General features: G+C 43.9%; 1 protein-coding gene across 1 annotated transcript in view; it reads right to left on the reverse strand.

Annotated features, from left to right (window-relative positions):
• Nucleotides 1-26,815, reverse strand: part of ARHGAP42 (Rho GTPase activating protein 42) — a 168,940-nt gene that overhangs the window by 110,727 nt on the left and 31,398 nt on the right. The window contains exon 2 of the mRNA XM_083609686.1: nt 21,414-21,509. Within this exon, the coding sequence (XP_083465812.1) occupies nt 21,414-21,509 (96 nt within the window). The remainder of the gene's footprint in view (nt 1-21,413; nt 21,510-26,815) is intronic.

Here is a 26,815-nt window from a genome sequence, read left to right on the forward strand (position 1 = left end):
CTGGTTCGCCAGAAGCGGCTTAGTCACGCTGGCCACATGACCCGGAAGCTGTACGCCGGCTCCCTCGGCCAATAAAGTGAGATGAGCGCCACAACCCCAGAGTCGGCCACGACTGGACCTAATGGTCAGGGGTCCCTTTACCTTTACCTTAGACCATTTCATGTAGGAAGGAAGCTATCAGTGGCTACTAGTCATAATGAGTATAATCTGCCACCAGGACTGGAAGCACACCTCTGAATACAAGTAGCTGGGAAACAACTACAGGAGAGGTCTCCTGTCTTCATGTTCTGCTAACATTCTTCCCAGGTCCATCTGCTTGGCAACTGGGCAAAACAAGGTGCTGGTCTACACAGACCTTTGATTAGACCAAAGAGGCCTTTAAATAGTGTGGCTGCACAGCCAAAGGCTTTTAATCATGCTCCTCCATCATGCAACGTCTCAATTCAGCCACAAACCAATATGCTATACTTGTAATACCAACCAGTTAGCACGCTCACGTATTGAGGAAACACATGAATTTCAAAATCGAAAACCAGCAGATTTATTTGAACTGCTTGTTTTATTGGCAATGTAAAATCAAAAATTTTGGTCCAGAGTCTCCTAGCTTGGTTAGTCCCAGGACCTACATTCAATCCTGAGCTACAACCTCTTAGAATTTACTTTTTCTGCCCCCATTTCTCCTCCTGTCTTCAAGGATGACCATATACAGTGGTACCTCGGGATTACAGATGCTTCAGGTTACAGACTCTGCTAACCCAGAAATAGTACCTCGGGTTAAGAACTTTGCTTCAGGATGAGAACAGAAATCACGCAGCAGCAGCGGGAGGTCCCATTAGCTAAAGTGGTACCTCAGGTTAAGAACAGTTACAGGTTAAGAACGGACCTCCGGAACAAATTAAGTTCTTAACCCGAGGTACCACTGTACAAAGGAGGGCAGGTCTCCTGTGTTTTTGTAGTTATACAGTGGTACCTCAGGTTAAGTTCTTAATTCGTTCCAGAGGTCTGTTCTTAACCTGAAACTGTTCTTAACCTGAAGCACCATTTTAGCTAATGGGGCCTCCCGCTGCCGCCGCACCGCCGGAGCACGATTTCTGTTCTCATTCTGAAGCAAAGTTCTTAACCTGAAGCACTATTTCTGGGTTAGCAGATGTAACCTGAAGCATATGTATGTAACCTGAAGCATATGTAATCCGAGGTACCACTGTACAGAAGAGGGAATTTTGGAAAGTGCACCTTGTTCTGCATGGATGAGACCATGAGACTTCACAAATTATTTTGCATCTGCTATAAATAAAGGGACTCTGTCAACGTTCCTACCTGACCCCCATTTATCTCTGCCTTTTATGCTATTTCGGAAGAAAGTCAAGCACATGAAAAAGGGAGATTGTGGTGGTGTGATCCAGCTGAGGTCAAGGCACATTAGGAGTCTTGACCCACCAGTTGAAGAACCATGATTCAAGTCCTCTTGATATTTAAAAAATCCATCCACTCTGGTATGGAAAGGGTCAAGGGAACAAAGGCAGGTTTTATCAGGAAAATAAACATTACAGGAGCTCAACGCATTTCTGGGAAGCCTCTTTGGGAACAACATTTAATTTCCGAATAAAATATGGAACAAATGCTATGATGTGGGAGTCTGATGATCACAACAAGGGGGAAAATTGGGGGTAAATGAAAACAAGATAAAATGATAAGTCAGAAAACAGAAACGGCGAGGAAATGTTTCAGAAATTTATGCAGTAAATATTTGGACAGGCTGGCTTTTTGCTTTCCAAAACGGGGGTGGAAGAATGAGACAATGAAAGAGAGACAGACAGACAGACAGACAGACAGACCGAACTTGCATGAACTTCTACATTGTGTTGCAACACTGGTGATTTAGAAAACAGCTCTTCTTATGCTTTGCAAGCATAACCATTAATTCTGTACCAGCAATTATTTTGCATTTTACGCAGGAACACTGCATCTAAATGTTATCGGGGGACCATTAGGGAAAGGAGTTCCTGTTAGACTCGGATGTTCAAATGGTCCCAGCAGCTTAAGTCAGGTCCGTATGTGTTAAGTTTCAGACTGCATACTACAATGGATGCTTTGATGGTATGTCAGTTGAGACCCTCAGCTTGCCTATGTGGAAACCCCCAGGTCCACCAAGCATGCAAAATACACCCTTTTTTGATAACAACCCACCCCCTCAGGCCCCCGGCCAATTTCCACAACACTTATCCCCAGTTCTGTAATTCTGAACTTTAAACTCCACCAATGTTGAATCCTTAACCAATGTGCGAATGGTAAACATAAAGTATGGTCTAATAAATCACCCGTTGTAAAATTACAGACAGCACCAGCAATATCATCATCATCATTATTATCAGCACTAGTAAATCTGACATTAGCTCAGATATACAATTCACGCTGGACCAACTTTTAATATTTTCAACTGGCAGGCGCCATACGCATTTGCGGTAAAGATGGTAAGGCACATATTGTTTGCATTTTCATTCATATTCAGGCAAGTACTTTGTAAAACAGTTGAGTTTCTTGTAAAGTCAGCTAGACAAAATGCTTCCAGATTATATCTCTGTGGAAACAAGTTGGTTTTAACCACAGCATGATTTGGTACTCGTCATGCAAGTTGCACTTTTACTTGTGGGCGTTGCCACCGGCTTCTAGTTGCTTCCTAACCATTTATTCGGTGACAAAGACTTCACGTCACCTAGGAAGGTTGGAGCAATGACTGCTTGCTCTCGCTCTCTCCCTCTTCCCACCTCTACACATTTATTTCTGAGTCACAACTTTTCAAAGTTCACGAACACATTCCTAAGCAAGACATCAGACAGGTTGATCAATCTTGGGGAGCCTTGGTCAATCCTGCAGATGCATTCACCATGTGCCTTGGCCTACTTCTCAAGCTTTCCAATCCAACCTGGGCAATCCATGCTGGAGACATGAGGACCAGTCTTTGCTGTACCCTAAGGGTGGCGCTGTGGGTTAAACCACAGAGCCTAGGACTTGCCGATCAGAAGGTTGGCGATTCAAATCCCTGCGACGGGATTAGCTCCCATTGCTCAGTCCCTGCTCCTGCCAACCTAGCAGTTCGAAAGCATGTCAAAGTGCAAGTAGATAAATAGGTACCGCTCCGGCGGGAAGGTAAATGGCATTTCCGTGTGCTGCTCTGGTTCACCAGAAGCGGCTTAGTCATGCTGGCCACATGACCTGGAAGCTGTACGCCTCTCCCTCGGCCAATAAAGCGAGATGAGCGCCGCAACCCCAGAGTCGGACCTAATGGTCCGATTGGACCTAATGGTGAGGAGTCCCTTTACCTTTACTAAGAACAGTACAGTGGTACCTCGGAAGTTGAACTGAACCCATTCCAGAAGTCCGTTCAACTTCCAAAACGTTCGGAATCCAAGGCGTGGCTTCTGATTGGCAGCAGGAAGCTCCTGCCGCCAATCAGAAGCCACGAAAGTTACGCTGGATGTTCAGGTACCAGAGAACATTTGAAAACAGAAACAATCACTTCCAGTTTTCGACTGTTCAGGAGCCAAAACCTTCGACTCCCAAGGCGTTTGAAAACCAAGGTACAGCTGTATTAGACAGATGAAGTTGGGACCTAAATTGCAGCTCAGTATAAAGACGTGTGGGATAGAGCTATTAATGATATATTAATATGTGCCATTATGGTAAGACAGGGAATATGCAGGAGAAATGATTCTGAGGAGATGTGGTGGGTGTTTGCAGAATTTGAACTGTTAAAACGGAAAGGGGTCACACCATCGCAAGAGGTGTTGAAATTTTGAGAGGTTGGGTAGTTACAATGGAATGGTCTCGGTGGTGGGGTGCACATTTTTTTTCTTATTTATTTATGGTTATTACTTTGTCAAAATAAAATAGATTTTTTTAAAAAAAATCCCCCCAAAATAAATAAAAATAAATAAAGTGCAGCTCAGCACGTCTAGAGAGGACACCGGGAAGATGATTCTAAGCAACCAGTCCCTACCTTTCAGCTCAACCTATCCCACAAGTATGTTCCAAAAATATATACAGTGGTATCTCGGGTTACAGACGCTTCAGGTTACAGACGCTTTAGGTTACAGACTCCACTAACCCAGAAATAGTACCTCAGGTTAAGAACTTTGTTTCAGGATGAGAACAGAAATCGCATGCTGGCGGCACAGCGGCAGCAGGAGGCCCCATTAGCTAAAGTGGTCCCTCAGGTTAAGAACAGTTTCAGGTTAAGAAGGGACCTCCAGAATGAATTAAGTCCTTAACCCGAGGTACCACTGTAGAGAAATAAACACATGTGAACTACCCTGAAACCCTTGCTAGTATTGTTTTCACAGTTTTGTGCATTTGGGTGAATAAAAAAGGGATTGATTTGTCAACAAAGTATATGGCAAGGCATGGTCTAGCTTCTTTTCACATTCTCCCCCGCCTCTGGAGCTGGCAAATGTTCTCCAGTTGACACATGTTGTACAAGTGGACGGCTGAGCCTGGTAACAGCACCGACTGAGTGATCGACTCAGCCATACCTGCAGTATTCTTCAAAAAGGCATTTAAATCTAATAATCATGATCTTAATTACAAGAGCCATAATAATAGTGATAAAAAAACCCATGGTGGGATTTATGTTTAGCCCAAACTTCAGGAACTGGTTTGTCCTCACTATAACAGGGGTGGGAATCCTTTTCCAGCCAAAGGGCTCGCTTTGTTCCCTGGTGGGCCAACTTCTGAGGCCCACATGCCTGTGGTGGGTGAGGCAACAGATGTGATCTTTGTACAGTAGCTACAGTCCAGCCACACGAAAAAACAGAGTTTTCTATGTACACACTACTAAACACAGGCAAGGAAGATATGGTTCAGGAATAAATTACAGCAAGTAAAACAAGAAGGTGTCCAATTCTGGGCACCACAATTTTAAAAAGGATGTTGACAAGCTGGACAACGTGTGCAGAGGAGAGCAACCAAGATGATCAAGGGTCGTCAAGCTTTATGAGGACCAGTTTAGGGAGATGGGTATGTTTAGCCTGGGAAAGAGACCAAGAGGAGATATGATGCCAACTTCAAATATCTCAAGGGCTGCCATATGGAAGGTGGAGCAGCTTTGTTTTCTCCTGCCCGGAGGAAAGGACTCAAACCAATGGCTTCTAGTTACAAGAAAGCAGATTCTGACTAAACATATGGAAAAACTTTCTGTCAGTAAGAGCTGTTTGACAGTGGAAAGCCACTTCCGCCCTGCTGAGGAGGTGGGGTTGCAGGCTTCACGCTCCCAGCCCCCGCGCGATTGGGGGAATCCCCGGCCCCATCACCCCCTGGCCAGCCAATCGGCTGGCTCTGGGGGCATGGCCTGCCCTATTTAACAGAGGCACGGCCGGGAATATCCCTCTTTTGCCACCTTCAGCTGTTCCTGTTTCCCACCCTCCTGCCCTTAAAGGTTTTCGTTCCTTGACCTTGCTATGGACCTCGGTTGGTTGCCGTTGAGGGGCCTGGTAGGAATTTTTCCACCTGGCAAATTGGCACCAGCCACTTGGTTTTCACCTACCTCGTAGCAAATCATCACAACTTTCTCCTTATTGGCGGTTAGGCATTGGTATTGGTATTGTCATGTAGATGGAAGAGGGGAGGAAGCACCATCACCTGCCCTACATATTGAAGGGTAGTCCGATAAAGGGTTCCGGGGGGGGTTGCCCTGTCCGAGGCCTATGGAGGTGAGGGCCTAAGGCACGCCCCCGAGTGGTGACCCCGGGAGAGTTCCTAGTTGATGTGCATCAGCAGGACTCCCCCTACTGGTGGTTAACCCTTCCCGGACTTCAAGAGGACATAGTCCGGATATAGTTGGTTAGGACCAATGCCTAAGCCAATACCGCTCATCACCTGTAACCAATAAAGTTGTGGCCCATTAACCTTAATAATTGTGCCATGTGTCTTTATTTCCATGGGGGGGGGGGGACTCGCCACGCAACTGTCTCCCTTGGGAGGTTGTGGACTCTCCTTCCTTGAAGGTTTTTAAGCAGAGGTTGGATGGCTTGAGGTTGAAATTCCTGCACTGCAAGGTGTTGAAGTACATAAGCCTCAGGGTCCCGTGCAACTCTATGAAAGTGGAGAATCAGGGAATGAATGGTGTTCCCTGGGGAGAGAACCAAGGGTCAGAAAGAAAGGATGGGGAGTCTGCATTTGGTCCCTGGGTCTGGTGTTCCCTGTCCCTAGATACTGTTATTGTTATTATTATTTACCCACCTTTCACCCTAAAGTCCCAGGGTGCATTACAACATTAAAACACAATATTAAAAACAAATCAAAACAGACTGTACAAGGGCTGAGCAGTTGCTCTTCCACTAAGGGGCCAGCAGTGGACAGGGCCTGGGTTGTTGGCACCTGTCTCTCTCAGTGGAGTGTGCTTCCAGGGATGAAATCAAACTGCTGGAGAATCACGGCGCCTGCTGTGGCTGCAGAGACTGACAGGTCATAACTGCTGGCTCCCATGTTGTTTGCGCTGTATGTTAGCAGCACCCAAGTGACCTCTGCGGGGCACAAGCCTGGGCAGTGTATTTGGAGGTCCTGGGCTGCCCAGAAGACAAGGCCCCCTCTCGGCCTCAATGGCGTGGTCCAACAGAAAGCAGAGCAATGTGTTTAGCACCAGCTTGGCTGCAGGAGTTGTCAGAAGGAGGCATAAAAGGTGTCAGGTGTGCATGCAGAAGCCAGGCCCTGTGACCAGGACTGGGGCCTTCCTAAATTTGTTCTGGCGAGGCAAGGCACGGCCGCACAGGTGAGGCCAATTGGTAACTCACAGCACCTGGTGGCAAGAGCTGGGAAGGGATATAAGGTCAGCATTTCCCTTTGGCTCTTTGCCACAGCAACACGCTCCCTGCCTTGCTGCATTTGGTTCCTTGACTCCTTGATCCTCGGACCCTTGACTTCGTCACTCCTTGCTTCCTGACCCTCGGACCCTTTGCTTCTTGACTCCTGGCTCTCTTACCCTTGGACCCCTGGCTTCCTGACTCCTGGACCCCCATTCCTGCTCCCACCCCGCCATCTTGCCCCCAGTCCTGATGTCCCCTGCCAGGACTTTGATCGCTTGTGAACCAGACCATGACACAAGGCGCCACCCAACCGTCTTAGGAACTCCACTCTAGATTTTTGTAGGGTTTACTCTTTAGCCTTTCTTCGGCCAAATATGTCCCTCAGGTAGCGGGTAAAGGCTTGGGTTAACACTCACACTTTCTCCCTCTCTCCATATGCTGAGGGGATGCAGACAGAGGCAGCACATTTTGGTGACACAGAAGGCCACTGAAAGTCCTATGTGGTCCTCAGGCCATTCACACAGTTTAAACAAACCAGTTTCTGAGAAGATGCATCCCACGACATTGGGCGAGGGGGATTCTTTTCAGAAAGTGGCCTCGAACATTTCTAACGCCGGAATATCCGAAATCTAAATAGAAGCAAGTGTGTGAATTTTGTTACTTTTTATTAGATGCAAATTTTTGTGAGTGCGTGTGGTTGCATTTTTTGTAATTGCAATTTCAAATGCTTGCAACCTGCCCTGAGACCTTAGGATGAAGGGCAGGTAATAAATGAAAACCGTAACAACCATCACCACAACAGTAGTTTGCTGCAAAGTATATGCTTGCTGACATATGATGAGGAAAGGGGGAGGCACAGCACACGAGACAGAAACTCACTGGGACTTGTTCATGTAAGTGGAAACCTTTTCCTGCACATTCCGCAAGGAGTTAGCGAGGTTTCAGAACACAAATCAAATGCAGAATATAGAAATGCAAACAACGAAACTCATAGATGTTACACTCTGTGGCACATTTGAAGTTATCTTGGATACCTCTGCAGTCTGTTTTCTATATCAATGCTGTTTTGCAAATCGAATGCAACACCACATTTTGTGCTATAATAGGAACAACGTCTGAAACCAACTTTTAACATATACAACAGGATGAATATGCAACTGTTTTTTTCTGTCTGGCGGTTTCTTTCCCCAAAGCCAAAACAGGTTTGCAGCTGTTTTCTCTGGAGCCTTCCCAAATCCAGAAAGAGCCTGAAAAACAGTACGTATTGTCTGAAGCACTTAAAATCTTTGTACTCTTTTACGGAAAGGAAACCCATTTGTTTCAAGAAGCGAAAAAAAGTGGCTCTCGTTGACTAATACTAATGGAAGCTTAAAACCCAAAGTAAGGGGTTTTTTTGTTATGATTTAATAAATTCTCTTGAGCTCTACTCCCTTCACTCGGATTATTTATAAAATATTACCGAAGACATCATCCAGTTGAAAAATATTTTAAGGATATTAATATATACAGGGCTTTGTTTCCAGAAACAGACAGATGTTCTTTTTTATTATTATTTTAAGCGCTTTCCAGGTGTTCTTCCTAAACAGGTTTTTAAATGAAGAGAGCAAAAATGATGGGTTGTACTTCAGGCCTAACCCCATTTGTCAGGAACATATCAGTATCCCTTCTGATTCTGCTTATATCTAAGGAAAACATGGGCACAGGTCTTGTGCCCCACTGAATATTGCTTAAGCCCCTGACTCACATGTGCATAGAAGCAGATTTAACAGAGAGGTCAAGTTTCCCTCTGTGAAGCAAATCCAAGGCAGAGGCAGTGCCACAGCCAGACTCCCTCAGCCGCCCTTCCTGAGACTTAAGGACCAGTATCCTGGGAAAGATGGAGGGTACAAGGAGAAGGGGACGACAGAGGACGAGATGGTTGGACAGTGTTCTCGAAGCTACAAACATGAGCCTGACCAAACTGTGGGAGGCAGTGAAAGACAGGAGTGCCTGGCGTGCTCTGGTCCATGGGGTCACAAAGAGTCGGACACGACTAAACGACTAAACAACAACAACCTCAGGTGTCAAACCCATGAAATACAAATCCCCACTTTTTGATGTTAATAATGATATAGGTGAAGAGAGAAAAAGAGCTTGCCTCATTAATTGCTACCTGAGCTGTTGTTTACTGCCTTGGAGCCCTTGGTGGGCAGAGAAGCTGGGTCTAAATATTTTAAACCAAAAAAGTATATTACTAACATCTTAAGCAAAACCTACTTGCCTAAACCAAACCTGAAAGGGAAGTCTAATACCCCAATGAAGCCTCCTGCTGTTTGCCAAAATGTCTGAGGCACTACTGTATGTGGAGAGGTAGCTCCAACAATAAAATAAATGGGGAAGCCCTTGCTTCAGGGTAGATGACAAACCCTCCTGCCGCAGACTCTGAAACAGGCAAGAACATGTAGCTGGTCAGGGGTGGGATAACTTTTTCAGTCCTTGAGTCAAGCTTCAGCAATAATAATAATAATAATAATAATTCACACACACAAAACTCCATGTCTCCTCTATATTCCATCAAGGCAAGCATTTTAAATCACATAAACCACCAAGACCAAACCCCCAAATTTTGCATTTCTACTTGAAATGCTTTCTGGTTTCATACTGCAGTTTAGGGTCCAAATAAAGCCACAGCTTCCCAGTATCGACATTCCTATTTCAAAGTAAACATGATACAAGTCTGCAACTGGTGTACAAAATTAGGTATGGGCAAAGGCACGGGTATGATGCTCATTCCTGATATAGTAATAAGCGGTATTTTATCAAGCTCTTCATCCAAATCAACCACCAGGCCCCAGGCAGATAGAGTCCGGTATTCATAACATGAAAACTTTGCTAAGGAGGTTAGATCTGGAGCCAGTTTGAAGTATGAGATCACCCCAGGAGGGCTACAAGGATGTTGTAATGACAGTAGGATTCAGAAAGCTACTACCATTAGAGAAACAGTTTGCGGAGAACGCTGGCTTGGATTCTGAGTATAACTAACTCCATGTTCCCCATGCGAACTGGATGCAAATTCTCAAAGCCCTTCAGAGACTGCAGGGTGTTTTAAAAAGAGTTTTGAGATAAACCAAGCATCCCACTGGACATGACATTGCAAGGAAACTACAATTACAATCGCAGTCGCTTTTTATCAGCCTTCACCAAACCTGATGCCCTCCAGATGTTTTATTAGACTGCCCTCAGTCTAGGGCTGATGGGAAACGTAGTCCAAAACGTCTGCACACGCATCAGTGTTAGAAACTCAGATATATAAGCTAGGCGCCAAATGTCTCCTTAAACCAAGGTTACAGTTGCCCAAGCAGAATGTCTAGTTGCCATTTTAGGACAAGATGGCTAGCAATTTTCATTTTCCTAGTGATGGACTGATTGTGATTGATTCTCAGTTAAACATCTGGCTAGTTCAAATGACAACCTTGAGCTAGGTTAAGAATTTAAAGAAAAGTCACTTGATCCAGGGACAGTCCATATAGATATTGGCCTGTTTCTACCTCTTTTTCTTAATGGTGACTGCTCGGGCTCAGGCTGCACAGAAAAAGCAATTTGATTCCTGAAATTCATTTTGATTGTGCAGATAAAATATAACCGATAGAATTCTACAGGATGGGGTGTTAGTGTTGAAAACAGTCCAGATCCAATGATCCCCAGATGGTGAAGATCCCCAGGTCCTGGCTCATTTCGAACAGTGAGCTGCCCCCCCAGCTCCATCTGAACCGCTTCTGAACATGTGAATCCAAATTCTTCCTGAAATCTGGCTCACAGGACAATGTCTCCACTTCTGAAGAATTCAGGGGAAATCCAAGCTGAGAAGGATTGTCTCAAGGATTCAGATGCACACCCAAAAATACCAGAAGCAGCTGGGCAAAAACTAGGTCTAGTTGTAAATAAAGACAAGGGAAGTTCCACACTTTATAAAGAAACAGGAGGAAGTGATGGTTGCCAACTTGGATGGCTTGAAAAAGAGGATTAGGCAAATTAATGGAGGATAAAACTAGCAGGGGCTGCCATTCATGACAGCTAGGCTCTGTTGTTCCAGGCAAAGGTAGTAATGTTTCTGAACACCAATTGCTGGAAACCGCAGGTGGGAAGAGAGCTCTGGTGCACAGGTCCTGGTTGTGGGTTTTCCACAGGCATCTGGTTGGCCACCATGAGAATAGGATTCTGGAGTCGATGGGCCATTGGCCTGATCCAGCAAGCTCTGGATTATGGTAGCTAAAAAGGACTGGACTAAAGAGCAATGTGTAAATCAATGTTTAAACACAGAACAGGGAAGTTGTTTGAGATCTCTTATGATTGCTACTTCATTATACTTTAATGTCATCGACCCTTCAGAAAATTGAGGCCACTTTGCACGGGGATCACAGTGGCTTCTTGTGCAGGCAATGAATTTAGGTTAATCCCTTCAAAAGCGAAGCAAACTTTTGCCACAGAATTAAGTACAGTGGTACCTCGGGTTACAGATGCTTCAGGTTACAGACACTTCAAGTTACAGACTCCGCTAACCCAGAAATAGTACCTCGGGTTAAGAACTTTGCTTCAGGATGAGAACAGGAATCGCGTGGTGGCAGTAGGAGGCCCCATTAGCTAAAGTGGTACCTCAGGTTAAGAACAGGTTCAGGTTAAGAATGGACCTCCGGAACGAATTAAGTTCTTCACCCGAGGTACCACTGTACTCCAAGGCCATATTTTGGTCCATCCGCTATCTAGTAACTCATAAATAATACCTGTATGTATTTGACTGGAGTGAGGCAAGATGCTTGTCTCAAGGGGGTTTATTCTAACCAATCGATATATCATCTTGAATTGCTGACATGGTTGCTTCCAAGTCCCTTTCCTTAATCATGTGAACACTTGATAAATCTTCCACATTTTGAACCAATTGCACCTAGCCTGGAATGTGAACTTTTCACTTTGAGTTGAAGAGCCAAGGAACTGCCCACCCTCTCTCAGAAGATGGATTATACTGATCCACCACACATACATCTATGCCAAGAGAAGTTTAACAATGGGTACTGTAAATCAGTTTGAAACTCTTAAAAACTAAATTATTAACTTGGTTTCTTTCCCAATAAATTTACACATGGTCTCTTTTTTACTGAATTACTTATTGCTTTCGTCACTGGTCAAGGTTGAGAAGACAAGTCGTACTAAAGAAATTAATGGGTGTGGATGTGGGTGTGAGGAATCCATCCTTCCTGAGGAAAAATGTTAACAAAGGGCAAAACCTTGGAGCCAGGAAGAAGCCTAGAATAAAATTTAAAATATTAACCGATGTAAGAGAAAGAGGTGGTTTCGCCCTGCCAGACCTGAAACTCTATTATGAATCGGCCGCATTTTGCTGGCTGAAAGAATGGCTGCTTCTTGAAAACACAGACATTTTGGATTTAGAAGGTTTTAATAATGTCTTTGGGTGGCATGCATATCTGTGGTACGACAAGGTCAAAGCTCATAAAGCATTTAAAAATCATATTGTCAGGAAAGCATTGTTTAACGTCTGGTTAAGATATAAAGACTTACTGGAGAACAAAACCCCAAGGTGGTTGTCACCAATGGAGGCAAAGGCACTTAAAAAGTCCAATATGGAGGCCAAATGGCCGAAATATTGGGAAATACTGGAACAAGAAGGAGATAAATTGAAATTGCAGAGTTTTGAGAAATTAAAAGATAAGGTGCGAGATTGGCTGCACTATTTTCAAATAAGAGAAGCCTATAACATGGATAAAAAAATAGGTTTCCAGGTGGAAAAATCAAAATTGGAAACTGAGTTGTTAGAACCCAAAACTAAAATACTTTCAAGAATGTATAACTTGCTGCTAAAATGGAATATGCAGGATGAAACAGTTAAATCTGCTATGATTAAATGGGCACAAGATGTTGGTCATAACATCATGTTTGCTGACTGGGAACGGTTGTGGACCACAGGTATGAAATTTACGGCATGTAATGCCCTAAGAGAGAATATTATGAAAATGATATACAGGTGGTACATGACACCAGTCAAGCTTGCAAAAATCTACCATTTGCCTGACAATAAATGTTGGAAGTGTAAAGAAAGTGAAGGAACATTCTTTCACCTTTGGTGGACATGCCCAAAGATTAAGGCTTTCTGGGAGATGATATATAACGAAATGAAAAAAATCTTTAGATATACATTCCTTAAGAAGCCAGAGGCCTTTCTCTTGGGCATGGTGGGCCAACTGGTGCCAAAGAAAGATAGAAATTTCTTTATGTACGCAACAACAGCAGCAAGAATTCTCATCGCAAAGTATTGGAAGACACAAGAGCTACCCACCCTGGAAGAATGGCAGATGAAGCTGATAGACTATATGGAATTGGCGGAAATGACTGACAGAATCCGAGACCTGGGAGAAGAGTTGGTGGAAGAAGACTGGAAGAAATTCAAAGACTATCTTCAGAAATATTATAAAATTAATGAGTGTTAAAAATGTGCTTGGATGGGCAATAAGTGGTAATTAGTGATAAAAGTTATTAAGATTATGCAAAAAAGGTATTGATAATTGGTTGAAAAATAGGGATATAGTATATGTTATGGCACAAAGTTTAAACATTTGATAAAGGGTAAGAATTTGCTGAATTAAATATTTGAATGGGAATACAAAAAGGGGAAGGTGCGAGGAGGTCAAGAACATAAGCATATGAAATTGAGGTTATTGGAAAAATGGAATGGTTTTATTTTTTCTTTGTTCAAATGTAATTTTTCTTAATTAGTTGTGTTTTTCTTTCTGTATTTTTTTCTTTTTTTTCTCTTTTGTGTGTTTCTTTTTTCTGTAATTTATGGTTTTTTATTCTGTGAATTTCTATTTTTCTTTTTTGTAAAACTTTAATAAAAATCTTTTTTAAAAAAAAAAAACCTTGGAGCCAGGAACTGGGTGAGCATGTGACTAACACAACCCCAACGCTCAAGACATCCATGGAGCTGGAAAAGAGTTGATGGGCACAGAGGCTCAATGCTCCTCTGGCTCTGCCTGGCACATAATGCACAGGATCTTTGGCGAGCCACTCAATTCTGGCCTCTCTTCTTAGGGCATCTGAAGGTACTTTGCTCTTTCAGGTGATGAGTGAGGAACTGGGCAAAGCAAGGAAAGGATAGCGCAGGTGGGCATGAACACTACCTCATCAATGGCGGAAGGGTGGGAATTTTGTTTGCTTTCAAAAACGCATTATTTCATGAGCTTACATAGAGCCCGCATAAATTAAGCTGTGCAGCTAGGGTGAATACAGTCAAGAGTTAAATCTAAAATTGATGCCGTAAGCTGCTTTATACTCTCCACCCCCATCGTTCTGCCCTGACACTGAGGTCCAGCTCCAAGGGCCTTCTGGCAACTCCTCACTGCGAGAAGTAAAGTTACAGGGAACCTGGCAGAGGGCCTTCTCGGCAGTGGCGCCTGCCCTGTGGAACACCCTCCCATCAGATGTCAAGGAAATGAACAACTATCTGACTTTTAGGAGACATCTGAAGGCAGCCTTGTACAGGGAAGCTTTTAATGTTTGATGTTTTATTGTCTTTCTAATATTTTGCTGGAAGTCACCCAGAGTTGCTGGGGCAACCCACTCAGATAGGTGCCATATGCAGATGATGATGATTACATCTATTTAGTCTATTTAATTCAGTATTGTCTACACTGACTGGCAGGAGGTCTCCAATGTTTCAGATAGAAGACATTCTTAGACCTAGAGCCTTCTGCACATACAGTTATGGTGGCCTCCAGCACAACAGACCCAATTGGTTGGGTTTTCACATGGTTTTTCACATGTGTCAATGCACAGCACACTTGAGCAACTTGTCAAGGGGCCACACCCAAACCGACAAAGCTCCCTGGACCTTCTCCTCTTCTTCAGCAATCGCCTCTTGTTCTGGCCCAGCCAATGGTAGAAGAAGAAAAAGAGTTTGGATTTGATATTCCGCTTTATCCCTGCCCAAAGGAGTCTCAAAGCGGCTAACAATCTCCTTTCCCTTCCTCCCCCACAACAAACACTCTGTGAGGTGAGTGGGGCTGAGAGACTTCAAAGAAGTGTGACTGGCCCAAGGTCACCCAGCAGCTGCATGTGGAGGAGCGGAGACGCGAACCCGGTTCCCCAGATTATGAGACTACCGCTCTTAACCACTACACCACACTGGCTCTCTAGGCAAAGTAGTTCAATTCAGTAGTTCAATTCAGTAGGCAAAGAAAGTTCAATTAAGATGCCACGTATGGATTGCTCAATGGCTGGGAAACAGGCAAGAGACAGCAATGAGAAGAACGCAATGGTGATCATGGTGGTGAGTCTCTGCAGAGGGGAGTGTGGTTCACGGAAGCTGACATGCCTGAGGACCCTTCAAAAATGCCTTTAACTCACTTGGTAGAGCATGAGACTCTTAATCTCAAGGTTGTGGGTTCGAGTCTCATATTGGGCAAAAGATTCCTGCACTGCAGGGGGTTGGCCTATGATAATCTTCATGGTCCCTTCCAACACTATGATTCCATGTTTCTAAGAAAATCTGGAGCTGGCGCTGGCCTTTCCTCTTCCTTTCCGATGCAAGAGTTCAGCATGTCATCAGCTTGTATCCTCAGCACAACTCAGATGAGGATTAGACAGAAACAAGTGGCTTGTGTAAGACCACCCAGCAAGCTTCAAGGTTGAGCAGCAAAGCTTTGAGCCCAACACTCTCCAGGCCATGTCCAATGCTCTAACCATCTCCCCTCTCCATCCCAACCTTCTGGTATATATGCTATTATTAGTCTGCAAACAAAACCCATACCTCTTAGCACGTAAAAGCACACACGCTACAGAATGGAGAAACAATTTCTGCTATCCGTAAGGCATATGCACATTTTTAAATGAGGAGAAAACACACCTGACATCTCAATAACTGCAGCTGTATAATCTTTACATGTGGGTGGCTGCGTGTGGGTGAAGCAATAAAAAGCAGTGGAAGGGTTTTGAAAAACACAGCAAAACTTGTGTCTCGTTAAATAGCTTCTTGCTTTCAAAAACACCTGCCCAAAATATTCTTGAACTCCGTGGGGGGAAAAAACCTGAAGAATTTTCAACATATTTTCCCACAGCCAAAGTCTTCACACTAAGCAAACTTACTAGCTGGAAAGTTGGCAGAAACGAAGGTTTGGGAGTCTGGTCAATAGATCAGTCCCAAGCAGCAGTGAACTAGTCAGCTGAATTCAGTCAAATATTGTGATGTACAAAATATGGAGAAGGACACCTTTATTTCAAGTGTTTCACTCAAATCAGATAACAGGGGCAAGAGTAAGGGCCCCATGCTCCTAGACTTGAATGTTTTGGGGTCACTCATGTGCAAGCCCCCACACTTAGGGATAGACAATGCCTGTCCTACAAACTCTCCGTCAAAATGTTTCTAACGGCCTAAGACCCACATACCTACGGGGCCGCCTCTCCTGGTACGCCCTGCGGAGGACCTTCAGGTCCACAAATGACAACATTTTGGAGGTCCCAGGTCACAAGGTGGTTAGATTGGTCTTCACTAGGGCCAGGGCCTTTTCAGTACTGGCCCCTACTTGGTGGAACACTCTGTCACAAGAGACTAGGGCCCTGCGGGACTTGACATCTTTCCGCAGGGCCTGCAAGACAGAGCTGTTCCACCTGGCCTTTGGTTTGGACCCAGTCTGACCCTTATGTTTCCCTCCCCTTATGGTTTTGATCCATGGGCTACTTTTAAAATGAGGCTGCATTTTAAATTGCATTTTAACCTGTATTTTAAATTAGTTCCCTGCCCCATTATGTTTTTACTGTAATTTCACTGGTGTTAGCTGCCCTGAGCCCAGCTCTGGCTGGGGAGGGCGGGGTATAAATAAAATTTATTATTATTAATATTATTACCCTTCCAGTTAAGCCACATGGTCTTCCACCATAAATTGAAAGAAAGCATGAACACACTCCATGAGAGCCAGTGTGGTGTAGTGGTTAAGAGCGGTAGACTCGTAATCTGGTGAACCGGGTTCGCTTCCCCGCTCCTCCACATGCAGCTGCTGGGTGACCTTGGGCTAGTCACACTTCTCTGAAGTCTCTCAGCCCCACTCACCTCACAGAGTGTTTGTTGTGGGGGAGGAAGGGAAAGGAGAATGTTAGCCGCTTTGAGACTCCTTAGGGTAGTGATAAAGCGGGATATCAAATCCAAACTCTTCTTCTTCTTCTCCAAGGTCTTCAGCTTCTCAGGGGAGGGATGGGGAGGAGAGAGTCATTCTGTGACCTTGGAAAAGCATGAGATCCTTCCCTTCCCTCACCATGCATTTCCCATGCACACCTGAGGGGGTGGGAAGCTACCAGTGCATGACCTAATGGGTTCACAAAACAAATTATGTTATCTATTAACATTCAGCGAAACACATGTAGCACTAGAGGACTACACAGACAAAACCCCGAGGCCAAGGAGTCATCGACCACAGTTAATCATGAGCCAGCAATCTACGCTTCTGCTGATGACGGCAGATCAAAAACGATCTGATTCCATGACCGCTAACACTCAGTGATCCCTTACTAATTTCCTCCACCACATCATAGAGGAGGAATTCTGCTTCATTATGCAGCCCAACCAGGAAGACACATTCTCCTGGCTCTGTGAACCGTAGGTGGCTGTGGGTTTCTTAGATAAGCTATTCAACACCTTGCAATTTACAGCTTAAGGCTTTTGGTATTACTTTTCGGAGGTGAGAACATCTGGGAACTCTATGAAATGGCTTTGTCGCAGCCTTACTGGGCTAAGAGAACTAGGTAAGTATCGTGGTAGGTTTTCAATCCTGTTTCACCCAGGATTAATAAACACAAGTGTCTGAGGATTGGTGGAAATCATTTCACAATGATCTGAAGTCTGGGGTGAACTAATAATCTCCTAAACCCATTCCTACTCAGCTAACCCCATCTACCTTCCACCACAGTCCTCTTGTGACTATCAAAATTGCCACCACTGCAGCTGTAATACTCTTCAAATCCACCCTCTACTTCCGCACTCCAGACACAAACTTCAAAAATAGTTTGTTACCATTTTGTTTTGTTTTCATTAATGAAATGAGTCTTTCCTCGACTTTTAAGTGAGGGTTGAGGGATCTTTTTTCCACCCACAGGGGCAATGGCCGCACTCTGCCCTCCATCTAGGCAAGGCAAGAGTCCTTAGCACACTTCAAGGATGCATTACGGACAGGCAAAAATGCACATTACCCAAGAGGAGAGGTTTTTAAATCTATTAGCTCTAACGTACTTAAAGGTGCTCAAAAACCAACAAGCTATTGAAGCCACTTCCGCCATGCGCTAAAAGTACACCTACCTTCGCTCTTAGGGAGTGGCGGGGGAAAGAGAGGAGAAAGGAACAAGGTATTTCCTCTGGCTAGTAACCCTGAGGAATATTTGTGCAAGCACAAAGGACAAAGACAGGAGCCATTATATGACTTAAACAGCTGTGAGTTTACATACTGGCAAATATTTGCACACATTAGTGCCACCTAAGTCGCTCGCCCTTTTGTGATAAGAGAGACCTTGCTTCCATTTGAACATCGGAAGATGCCTTATGCTATGTCATTAGTCCATCAAGCTTGGTTTTTTTATCTATACAGACAGGCAGTGGTTCTCTAGTGTTTTGGGCTGGGGTGTCTCCCAATTGTACCTGGAGATTCTGGGGGTTGCACCCGGGAAGGGCGTTCTGCATGCAACGTCTGCCCCTAAGCTGTAGCTCTTCCCCAAAGGGGAAAAAAAAGTTCTACTGTCAAGACCGGAACTTGCAGATTCAATTCTTACTTGACTTGATTTATGAACCTTGATTCCTGCAAACTACTATGATCCACTCATGCCCAAATTTTGCTCAGCCCTTCGATCTGCATGATTGTTGTTGTTTAGTTGTTTAGTCGTGTCTGACTCTTCATGACCCCATGGACCAGAGCACGCCAGGCACTCCTGTCTTCCACTGCCTCCCGCAGTTTGGTCAAACTCATGCTGGTAGCTTCGAGGACACTGTCCAACCATCTCGTCCTCTGTCGTCCCCTTCTCCTTGTGCCCTCCATCTTTCCCAACATCAGGGTCTTTTCCAGGGAGTCTTCTCTTCTCATGAGGTGGTCAAAGTATTGGAGCCTCAGCTTCAGGATCTGTCCTTCCAGTGAGCACTCAGGGCTGATTTCCTTAAGAATGGATAGGTCTGATCTTCTTGCAGTCCATGGGACTCTCAAGAGTTTCCTCCAGCACCATAATTCAAAAGCATCAATTCTTCAGCGCTCAGCCTTCTTTATGGTCCAGCTTTCACTTCCATACATCACTACTGGGAAAACCATAGCTTTAACTATACGGACCTGCATGATGCAAGTGTATTTATTGGGGAACCTTGTGAAGTTAACCCTTAAGAAAAGTGGGAGTGAGGGAAGAGACATTGCAATGCAGGCTTTGTACGTTGCCTTTCAGGAAAGAGAGGGAAATCTGAGAATGTCCCTGTCTTGAGAATGCTTCCCACAGGATGCTGTTCCTTTCCCCCAAAGAACAGTGATAAATGAGCCAGTGCAAATGGGGCTTTACAGCTGGGAGACAGAAGGAATAAGTGAGCCTGGAGAACTTTTGCAAAACAAACGTGTTAGGCAGGGAGCAGAAGTAAACCATACCAAACTCTTAAACACTTTCAACAGTCATGGCTTTCCCCAAAGAATCTGGGACCTGCAGTTCTTCTCAGAATCCTACACAAACTACAGTTCCCGGTATTCTTTGAGGGGAGTGGTGGCTTTTAAAGAGCTTGAAATGAATGGTCTGAATGTGACCCTAAGTTAAGAAAGTCATTTGAAGCCAAGTAGCTCTGCCAACTGCAGAAATGTGTTTTTTATTTAAGGTTGGGGCAGAACTGGGTTACAAAGTCAGCCTTTCGTTTGTCACATACCCCCGGCGCTGCTTCTTCGTACCAGAATCCTGGCTGCATGACCCAAGAGGTCGCCATCTTGGAACTGAATCTACAAATGAACTTCATGGCTGCCTAACTTTTTACTTCATTTCCCCTCTTCTTTTCCTCATCCCACACATTCCTCGTGCCTTTGTGTAACATCTTGCCTGATCTAGAGTTCCAGAGAACTCAAAAGCTTTGCCAAACTCCTGTGGCATTTTGGTTGGTCCTAATAAAAGGTATTACCCAACTGTGGAATTTGAAATGGTTGGGGTTCTCTCCCCAATAGACAAATATTGCCAGCTATACTTTTTATGTGCCAAACAAACAAAAAAAGAAAGAGTTAATGGCCCAAATACATAGTCAGATGGACAGCATATAAAATAACAACTACTACTACTACTACTACTACTATTAATCCTGTTCCCAGTGGCCACCCAGATGTCTATGGGAATCCCAAAAGCAGCACCTGAACTTCGTAGCACAGTCTAAGTGAACACACTCTCATTTTAGTTCCACTGAATTTTTATTTTTTAAAAAACCCACCAGGCACTTGACACAGAATTGATCTAAATGTCACCCATTCCCTGCCAATTTATATTTCTCATCCAGTTTCAGAGATGAAAGCTCACTTCATGATAATGCATCTTCAACAGCTAAGATGCTTGCATCTTCGCCATCTATCATCTGCGGCTGAAAGATTGCAAGTGTCATTTTGGAAGATGAAGGAATTGCAGTCATTAGCAATAGGGGGAGTGATGTATTGCGTTTTCAATCTAATGTCCATCTGGGAAGGATTAATATGGCCATATCATACCACCCCACAGATAACAGCCAAAAATATATGGGATTTGTACATGGTTTTCATTTCTTCACATTCTGTCATCCCTCTCTAGCCATCTCTCCCCATAGGTGGGGTCCCCTGTTCTTATTCAAAATGATCAGCCTCTCTTCAGCTATAGCATCTCTCTCTCTCTCTCAGATTAACCACATGTAAACAGATATTTTTTAAACCCCCAAAAGTTCCAGGCTACATTTCAATATCTCATTGATTAAAAGTCAAGCTAACAGGATGGGCCATGAATCTTACGCCACTGCAGCCTTGGAAAAGCTTGAACTCACACAAATCCTTGGATATCCACAGCATAAAAACTGGTGATCCCTGATTTGAACAGTGGGTGATCCTGTTCACATGAAAGAACACATTACACAGCTTCTGCATACATTGTCCAACTGATTTAGAAACAGTGAAGCAGAATAGCAGCTATAAAAAGGATTAAGTGATTGTTGATATTAGCCAAGAATGGGAGAAACATAGCGTGACGCTATAAATTTGAAGCGAGTCCAAAACTGCAATTTATGTAGATAGCAGATTTATGCAGAGGGCAGAAAGGAGAGCAGGTGGTACCCATGCTACATAGGACAGTCAAACTCTGTAGCTGGCTCTCCCAGACAAGACCCAATCCTAAAAGTATTCCAATGAGAATCATTATAATTATTGTCTTGCACAACCTATGCAATCGTGCAATGTCGCAATTATAATATTTTGCATTAGGAAGACTGAAAACCCATCATCCTGTCTATTCCTGGCTTCTGAACAGAAGTGCCAAGAGACCACTGGTATTGTAATTCTAACAAGTTCTACTTTGCATAGGATTAAAATCTTAGTAAGGAGAGAAGAAGCAGTGTAGAACACTCACCAATACTAATTTCATCATCCGTCTCAGCATCTCCAATGCACTCAAACTGAAAATCTTGAAGCGACTGGGAAAACTTTTGTACTGCTATGGATAGATCTGTAAAATAAAAAGATCGAAAATGATCAGAGTGTACATTGCAGAGAAATACATATTTGGAATACACTTACTGTAAATGTGTGTGTATGTGTGTGTGTGTATTCTCTCATGTATCCTGGTATACTTGATTACATGATTCAAGGTAAGGGACACATCGAAGCATAATGAAGGATCACATAACCTTGCTTGATGTAAACACTTAAGAAAATAAAAACAGAAAGCACACACACACCACCACCACAGATAGACAGGACACAGGTACACTTTGAAGGATGGATGGCGGCTAACAGATTGAGCTTGAATCCTGACAAGACAGAAGTACTGTTTCTGGGGTACAGGAGGCGAGCAGGTGTGGAGGACTGCCTGGTCCTGAATGGGGTAACTGTGCCACTGAAGGACCAGGTGCGCAGCCTGGGAGTCATTTTGGACTCACAGCTGTCCATGGAGGCACAGGTCAATTCTGTGTCCAGGGCAGCTGTCTACCAGCTCCATCTTGTACGCAGGCTAAGACCCTACCTGCATGCAGACTGTCTTGGCAGAGTGGTGCATGCTCTGGTTATCTCCTGCTTGGGCTACTGCAACACACTCTGCATCCCATTGTTTTCTATTGATACACTGTATTCTCTGCAGCCCTGCTTTTGCAAATCCTGGAGAACACACTGGAAACTGAATTGCAGTTATTCAAAACAGAAGCTCATCTGGCAGTCTTCTCGATATATTGAACTGCTGCGCTGCCTCTAATATTTTACGTAATGTGTGTTCTTTATTACAAAACACGTGGAGTTAAATGCACTCTCGGCGAATGTCCCGCAGACTCACTGGATGCTTCTTATTCCTAGATATGCAGAAAACATCTACTGAAGCAATGCCTCATTCTCGTTTGACAGCTGCACATATGAGAGGAGACAGCAGAGCTTCTGCTGCACAAGTGTGAAGAGTAGAGGTTTTTGGCAAGTACCATTACCCTTAATTCTTCTTTCCGGGAGGTATCCAACTAAACAGTTCTGCTAGCACAAGGGGGTTTTAGCTGTACAGGGAACTTCTCCGCTTTCTCCTCTCCCTTACAACTCCTAAATCTATTCTGGGGTTTCCCCCAATCCTCCAGAACAAATACACAGGGCAGACAAGGAGCAGGCAGGGAGGGGCGAGGCTACAGTAGTTCGACTGTGCAGCTAAAACCCACAGCACTTGCCTCAAAACTGAGAGATCCAGAAGAAGCAACAGGGACATTTCACCTACAGTGGTACCTCGGGTTAAGAACTTAATTCGTTCTGGAGGTCCGTTCTTAACCTGAAACCGTTCTTAACCTGAGGTACCACTTTAGCTAATGGGGACTCTAGCTACCACCACTCAACCGCCGCACTATTTCTGTTCTCATCCTGAAGCAAAGTTCTTAACCTGAGGTACTATTTCTGGGTTAGCGGAGTCTGTAACCTGAAGCGTCTGTAACCTGAAGCGTCTGTAACCCGAGGTACCACTGCACTCAGTTCCTGTGAGAGACCGCGCTAGCAGACCAAGACAGAAACCAGGTGAGTAGCCATACAGAAAAAGATGAAGATAATCTATTTCACCCAGGAATCACTGAGACTACCACACGCCTGCAAGCAACCTTGGTCAGAATCAAGTACAGTCGTACCTTGGATTCCAAACGCCTTGCGAGTCAAACGTTTTGGCTCCCAAACGGCGCAAACCTGGAAATGAGTGTTCCAGTTTGCAAATGTTCTTTGGAACCCAAATGTCCGACACAGCTTCTGCGGCTTCCGATTGGCTGCAGAAGCTTCATGCAGCCAATCAGAAGCCACACCTTGGTTTCCAAACGTTTTGGAAGTCAAACGGACTTCCGGAATGGATTCCTTTCAACTTCTGAGGTACAACTGTATACCCTTCTGTAGTTATTGGAAATACATTACTTCTGGTAAATGAACCACCATAGCACTGGAGGGCCATGAAAATTTCTGCCCTGGGCCAATTGGAAACAGAATTGTTAGATTCAAAAATTAAGAACTTGTCAAGAATGTATAACTTGCTGTTGAAATGGAACACTCAGGACGAAATGGTGAAATCAGCTATGATAAAATGGGCACAAGACTTTGGACATAACATAATGATGGCTGACTGGGAACAGTTATGGACCACAGGTATGAAATTCACGGCATGTAATGCCCTAAGAGAGAATTTAATGAAAATGATTTATAGGTGGTACATGACACCAGTCAAGCTTGCAAAAATTTACAATTTACCCGACAATAAATGTTGGAAATGTAATGAGACTGAAGGTACATTCTTTCACCTTTGGTGGACATGCCCAAAGATTAAGACATTCTGGGAGATGATTTACAATGAAATGAAAAAGGTATTTAAATATACCTTCCGGAAGAAACCAGAGGCCTTTCTCCTGGGCATGGTCGGCCAATTGGTGCCAAAGAAGGACAGAACTTTTTTTATGTATGCAACAACAGCAGCAAGAATACTCATCGCGAAGTATTGGAAGACACAAGATTTACCCACCCGGGAAGAATAGCAGATGAAGTTGATGGACTATATGGAACTGGCGGAAATGACTGGCAGAATCCGAGACCAGGGAGAAGAGTCGGTGGAAGAAGACTGGAAAAAGTTTAAAGACTATTTACAGAAATACTATAAAATTAATGAATGTTAGAAAAATGTTGGAATGAAGTTATATGGCTTTAGTAGAAATGTTACAAGGAACTAAGTACAAATAGATTATTAGTGTATTAAAGGAAAAAAATAAGGTTAGAATATGTTAAGATAATTATAGGACAGAAAACAGAGGAAGATGGAAAGGAATTGCTGAAACAATTAACAGAAGTGGAATACAAAAAGGGAGGTGTGAGGAAGTCATTGAAACAAGTGAATGAAAGGTAAGATATTGAAATTGTTTGATGTGTCTAAAATTGTTTCTGTTTTGTTTTGTTAGTTTAATGTTAGTGTTATGTAGTGTTTTTGTTTTGTATTGTATTGTCTTGTTTAATTTTTTTGTAGTGTTCAAACTGTTGGAAAAGTAATAAATATTTTTTCTTTTAAAAAAAAAGAAAATTTCTGCCCTGGGCGTTTTAGACATTTCTACCCATGTACTATCCGAAACCAAATGGGTTGCCAGGTGTGAAATATATTGACATATTTTTAGCTCTCCTACCCCACTAATACATCACCTTGCCGACAAAGGTCCATATAGTTAAAGCTATGGTTTTCCCAGTAGTGATGTACGGAAGTGAGAGCTGGACCATAAAGAAGGCTGATCGCCGAAGAATTGATGCTTTTGAATTATGGTGCTGGAGGAGATTCTTGAGAGTCCCATGGACTGCAAAAAGATCAAACTGATCCATTCTGAAGGAAAGCAGCCCTGAGTGCTCACTGGAAGGACAGATCGTGAAGCTGAGGCTCCAATACTTTGGCCACCTCATGAGAAGAGAAGACTCCCTGGAAAAGACCCTGATGTTGGGAAAGATGGAGGGCACAAGGAGAAGGGGACGACAGAGGACGAGATGGTTGGACAGTGTTCTCGAAGCTACCAGCATGAGTTTGACCAATCTGTGGGAGGCAGTGGAAGACAGGAGTGCCTGGCGTGCTCTGGTCCATGGGGTCACGAAGAGTCGGACACGACTAAACGACTAAACAACAACAACAAAAACCCCACTAATATGGTTGGTGCCAAGTCTAAAAAGACTTTTCCGCACCAGATAAAAAGACCTCCTTATTTACTCAGGTCTTAGGGCGAGTGTGCCTCTTAGGTTTCTTGTTAGGATTATCAGTTGTAACTGCTACACACGTTTTATGGTTTCATTATCTGATAGCTTTATCATTGCATTTGTAACCTGCTCTGGGATTCCTTTTCGTAACAAAGAGTGGAGGCTAGAAATATCTTAAGTAAATAAATGAACATGGAGATTTTAAGCTTTGGCCTCAGCATGAGAGGTCAGGGTGAACAGAAACGCCACTGCAATATTTGTAAAGGCTGAGGCACTTCAGTGAAATGGACATTCACTCTTTACAGCTCAATGGAAATGTCCCCTTTTTCGTTGCTTCTGAGTTTATCAGATGGGGTAAGCAGGCACATGTCTACGTGGGTGGAGGGGGGAGAAATAAATGATGGACTGCACCCAGCAAGAAGCAGGCACAGAGGGGAACTAGCCATGGGTGCAAGATGAAATGACCTCATTAAACAGAACAAAACAAGTGTTTGAATAACATTGCTATGTATAGTCTGGGAATGGCTCCACCCCGTTCCAAAATTCAGCAACTAAATAGCAGGCTGACAGGCCAAACATCCGATCCACGGAACACAGTTGTTGCAGGGGTGTGTGGGTGTGTTTTTAAACTGGATGTCTGGAAGTTGCAGTCCTGGTTTACATCCCCCAAGTGCCCCTTGATAAATACATCTACAGACCAAGCTTCTTAAGATTCCCATTTAAATATATCCCAATTTCAGATGTAGTGCTACAGCTGCTGTTTGTTTTTGGAAGCAAATTGGACTAGACTGTTCTCCCCACTGGTCAAATGCTACCATTTTGGGGAAAGATATCACACGTTTCCCCATCCACACTAACGACAGGATGTGTTCAGATTGAGAACTGTGGTTGTAGTCACACTTGAGATTTCCACTCTATTCATGGAGGAGAACAGATATCATGAACATCTTGATTTAACTGTTTTGGTCTGAGCTAGGGATAACTTTTGTACTTTTATGCTGTGCACTGCCCTGAGATCTTCGGATGGAGGACGGTACACAAATTTAATAAATAAATAATAATAAAAACCTCCTGCCAAAATGGCTCATGAAATGACAGTTGCTCAAAATATATACCCAAAATGCCACAACAGAATATGGGAAACGACATACATTTCCTTGCACATACAATAAATAAAAAGATTCAGAACTATTCTGAGTCTTCCACAATTGGAAGTCTTCAAGCAGAGGTCGGATAGCTATCTGTCATGGATAGCTTCAGTTAAGATTCCTACATTGAAGGGGGGCTGGACTAGATGACCCTTGGTGTACCTTCCAACTCTACAATTCTAGGATTCTATGTGGAAGCATGCAGGAAAACCTGGAAAGGAAGCAGCAGCTATAGTCTGGCAAACAGTACATCTGAAAAGGCCCTAAAAGGTAAAGGTACCTCTGACCGTTAAGTCCAGTCGCAGACGACAATGGGGTTGCGGCACTCATCTTGCTCTGTAGGCCGAGGGAGCCAGCGTTTGTCCGCAGACAGCTTCCAGGTCATGTGGCCAGCATGACTAAGCTGCTTCTGGCGAACCAGAGCAGTGCATGGAAACACTGTTTACCT

Source organism: Podarcis filfolensis, assembly GCF_964270895.1.
Source record: "Podarcis filfolensis genome assembly, chromosome: 4".
NCBI lineage: Eukaryota > Metazoa > Chordata > Lepidosauria > Squamata > Lacertidae > Podarcis > Podarcis filfolensis.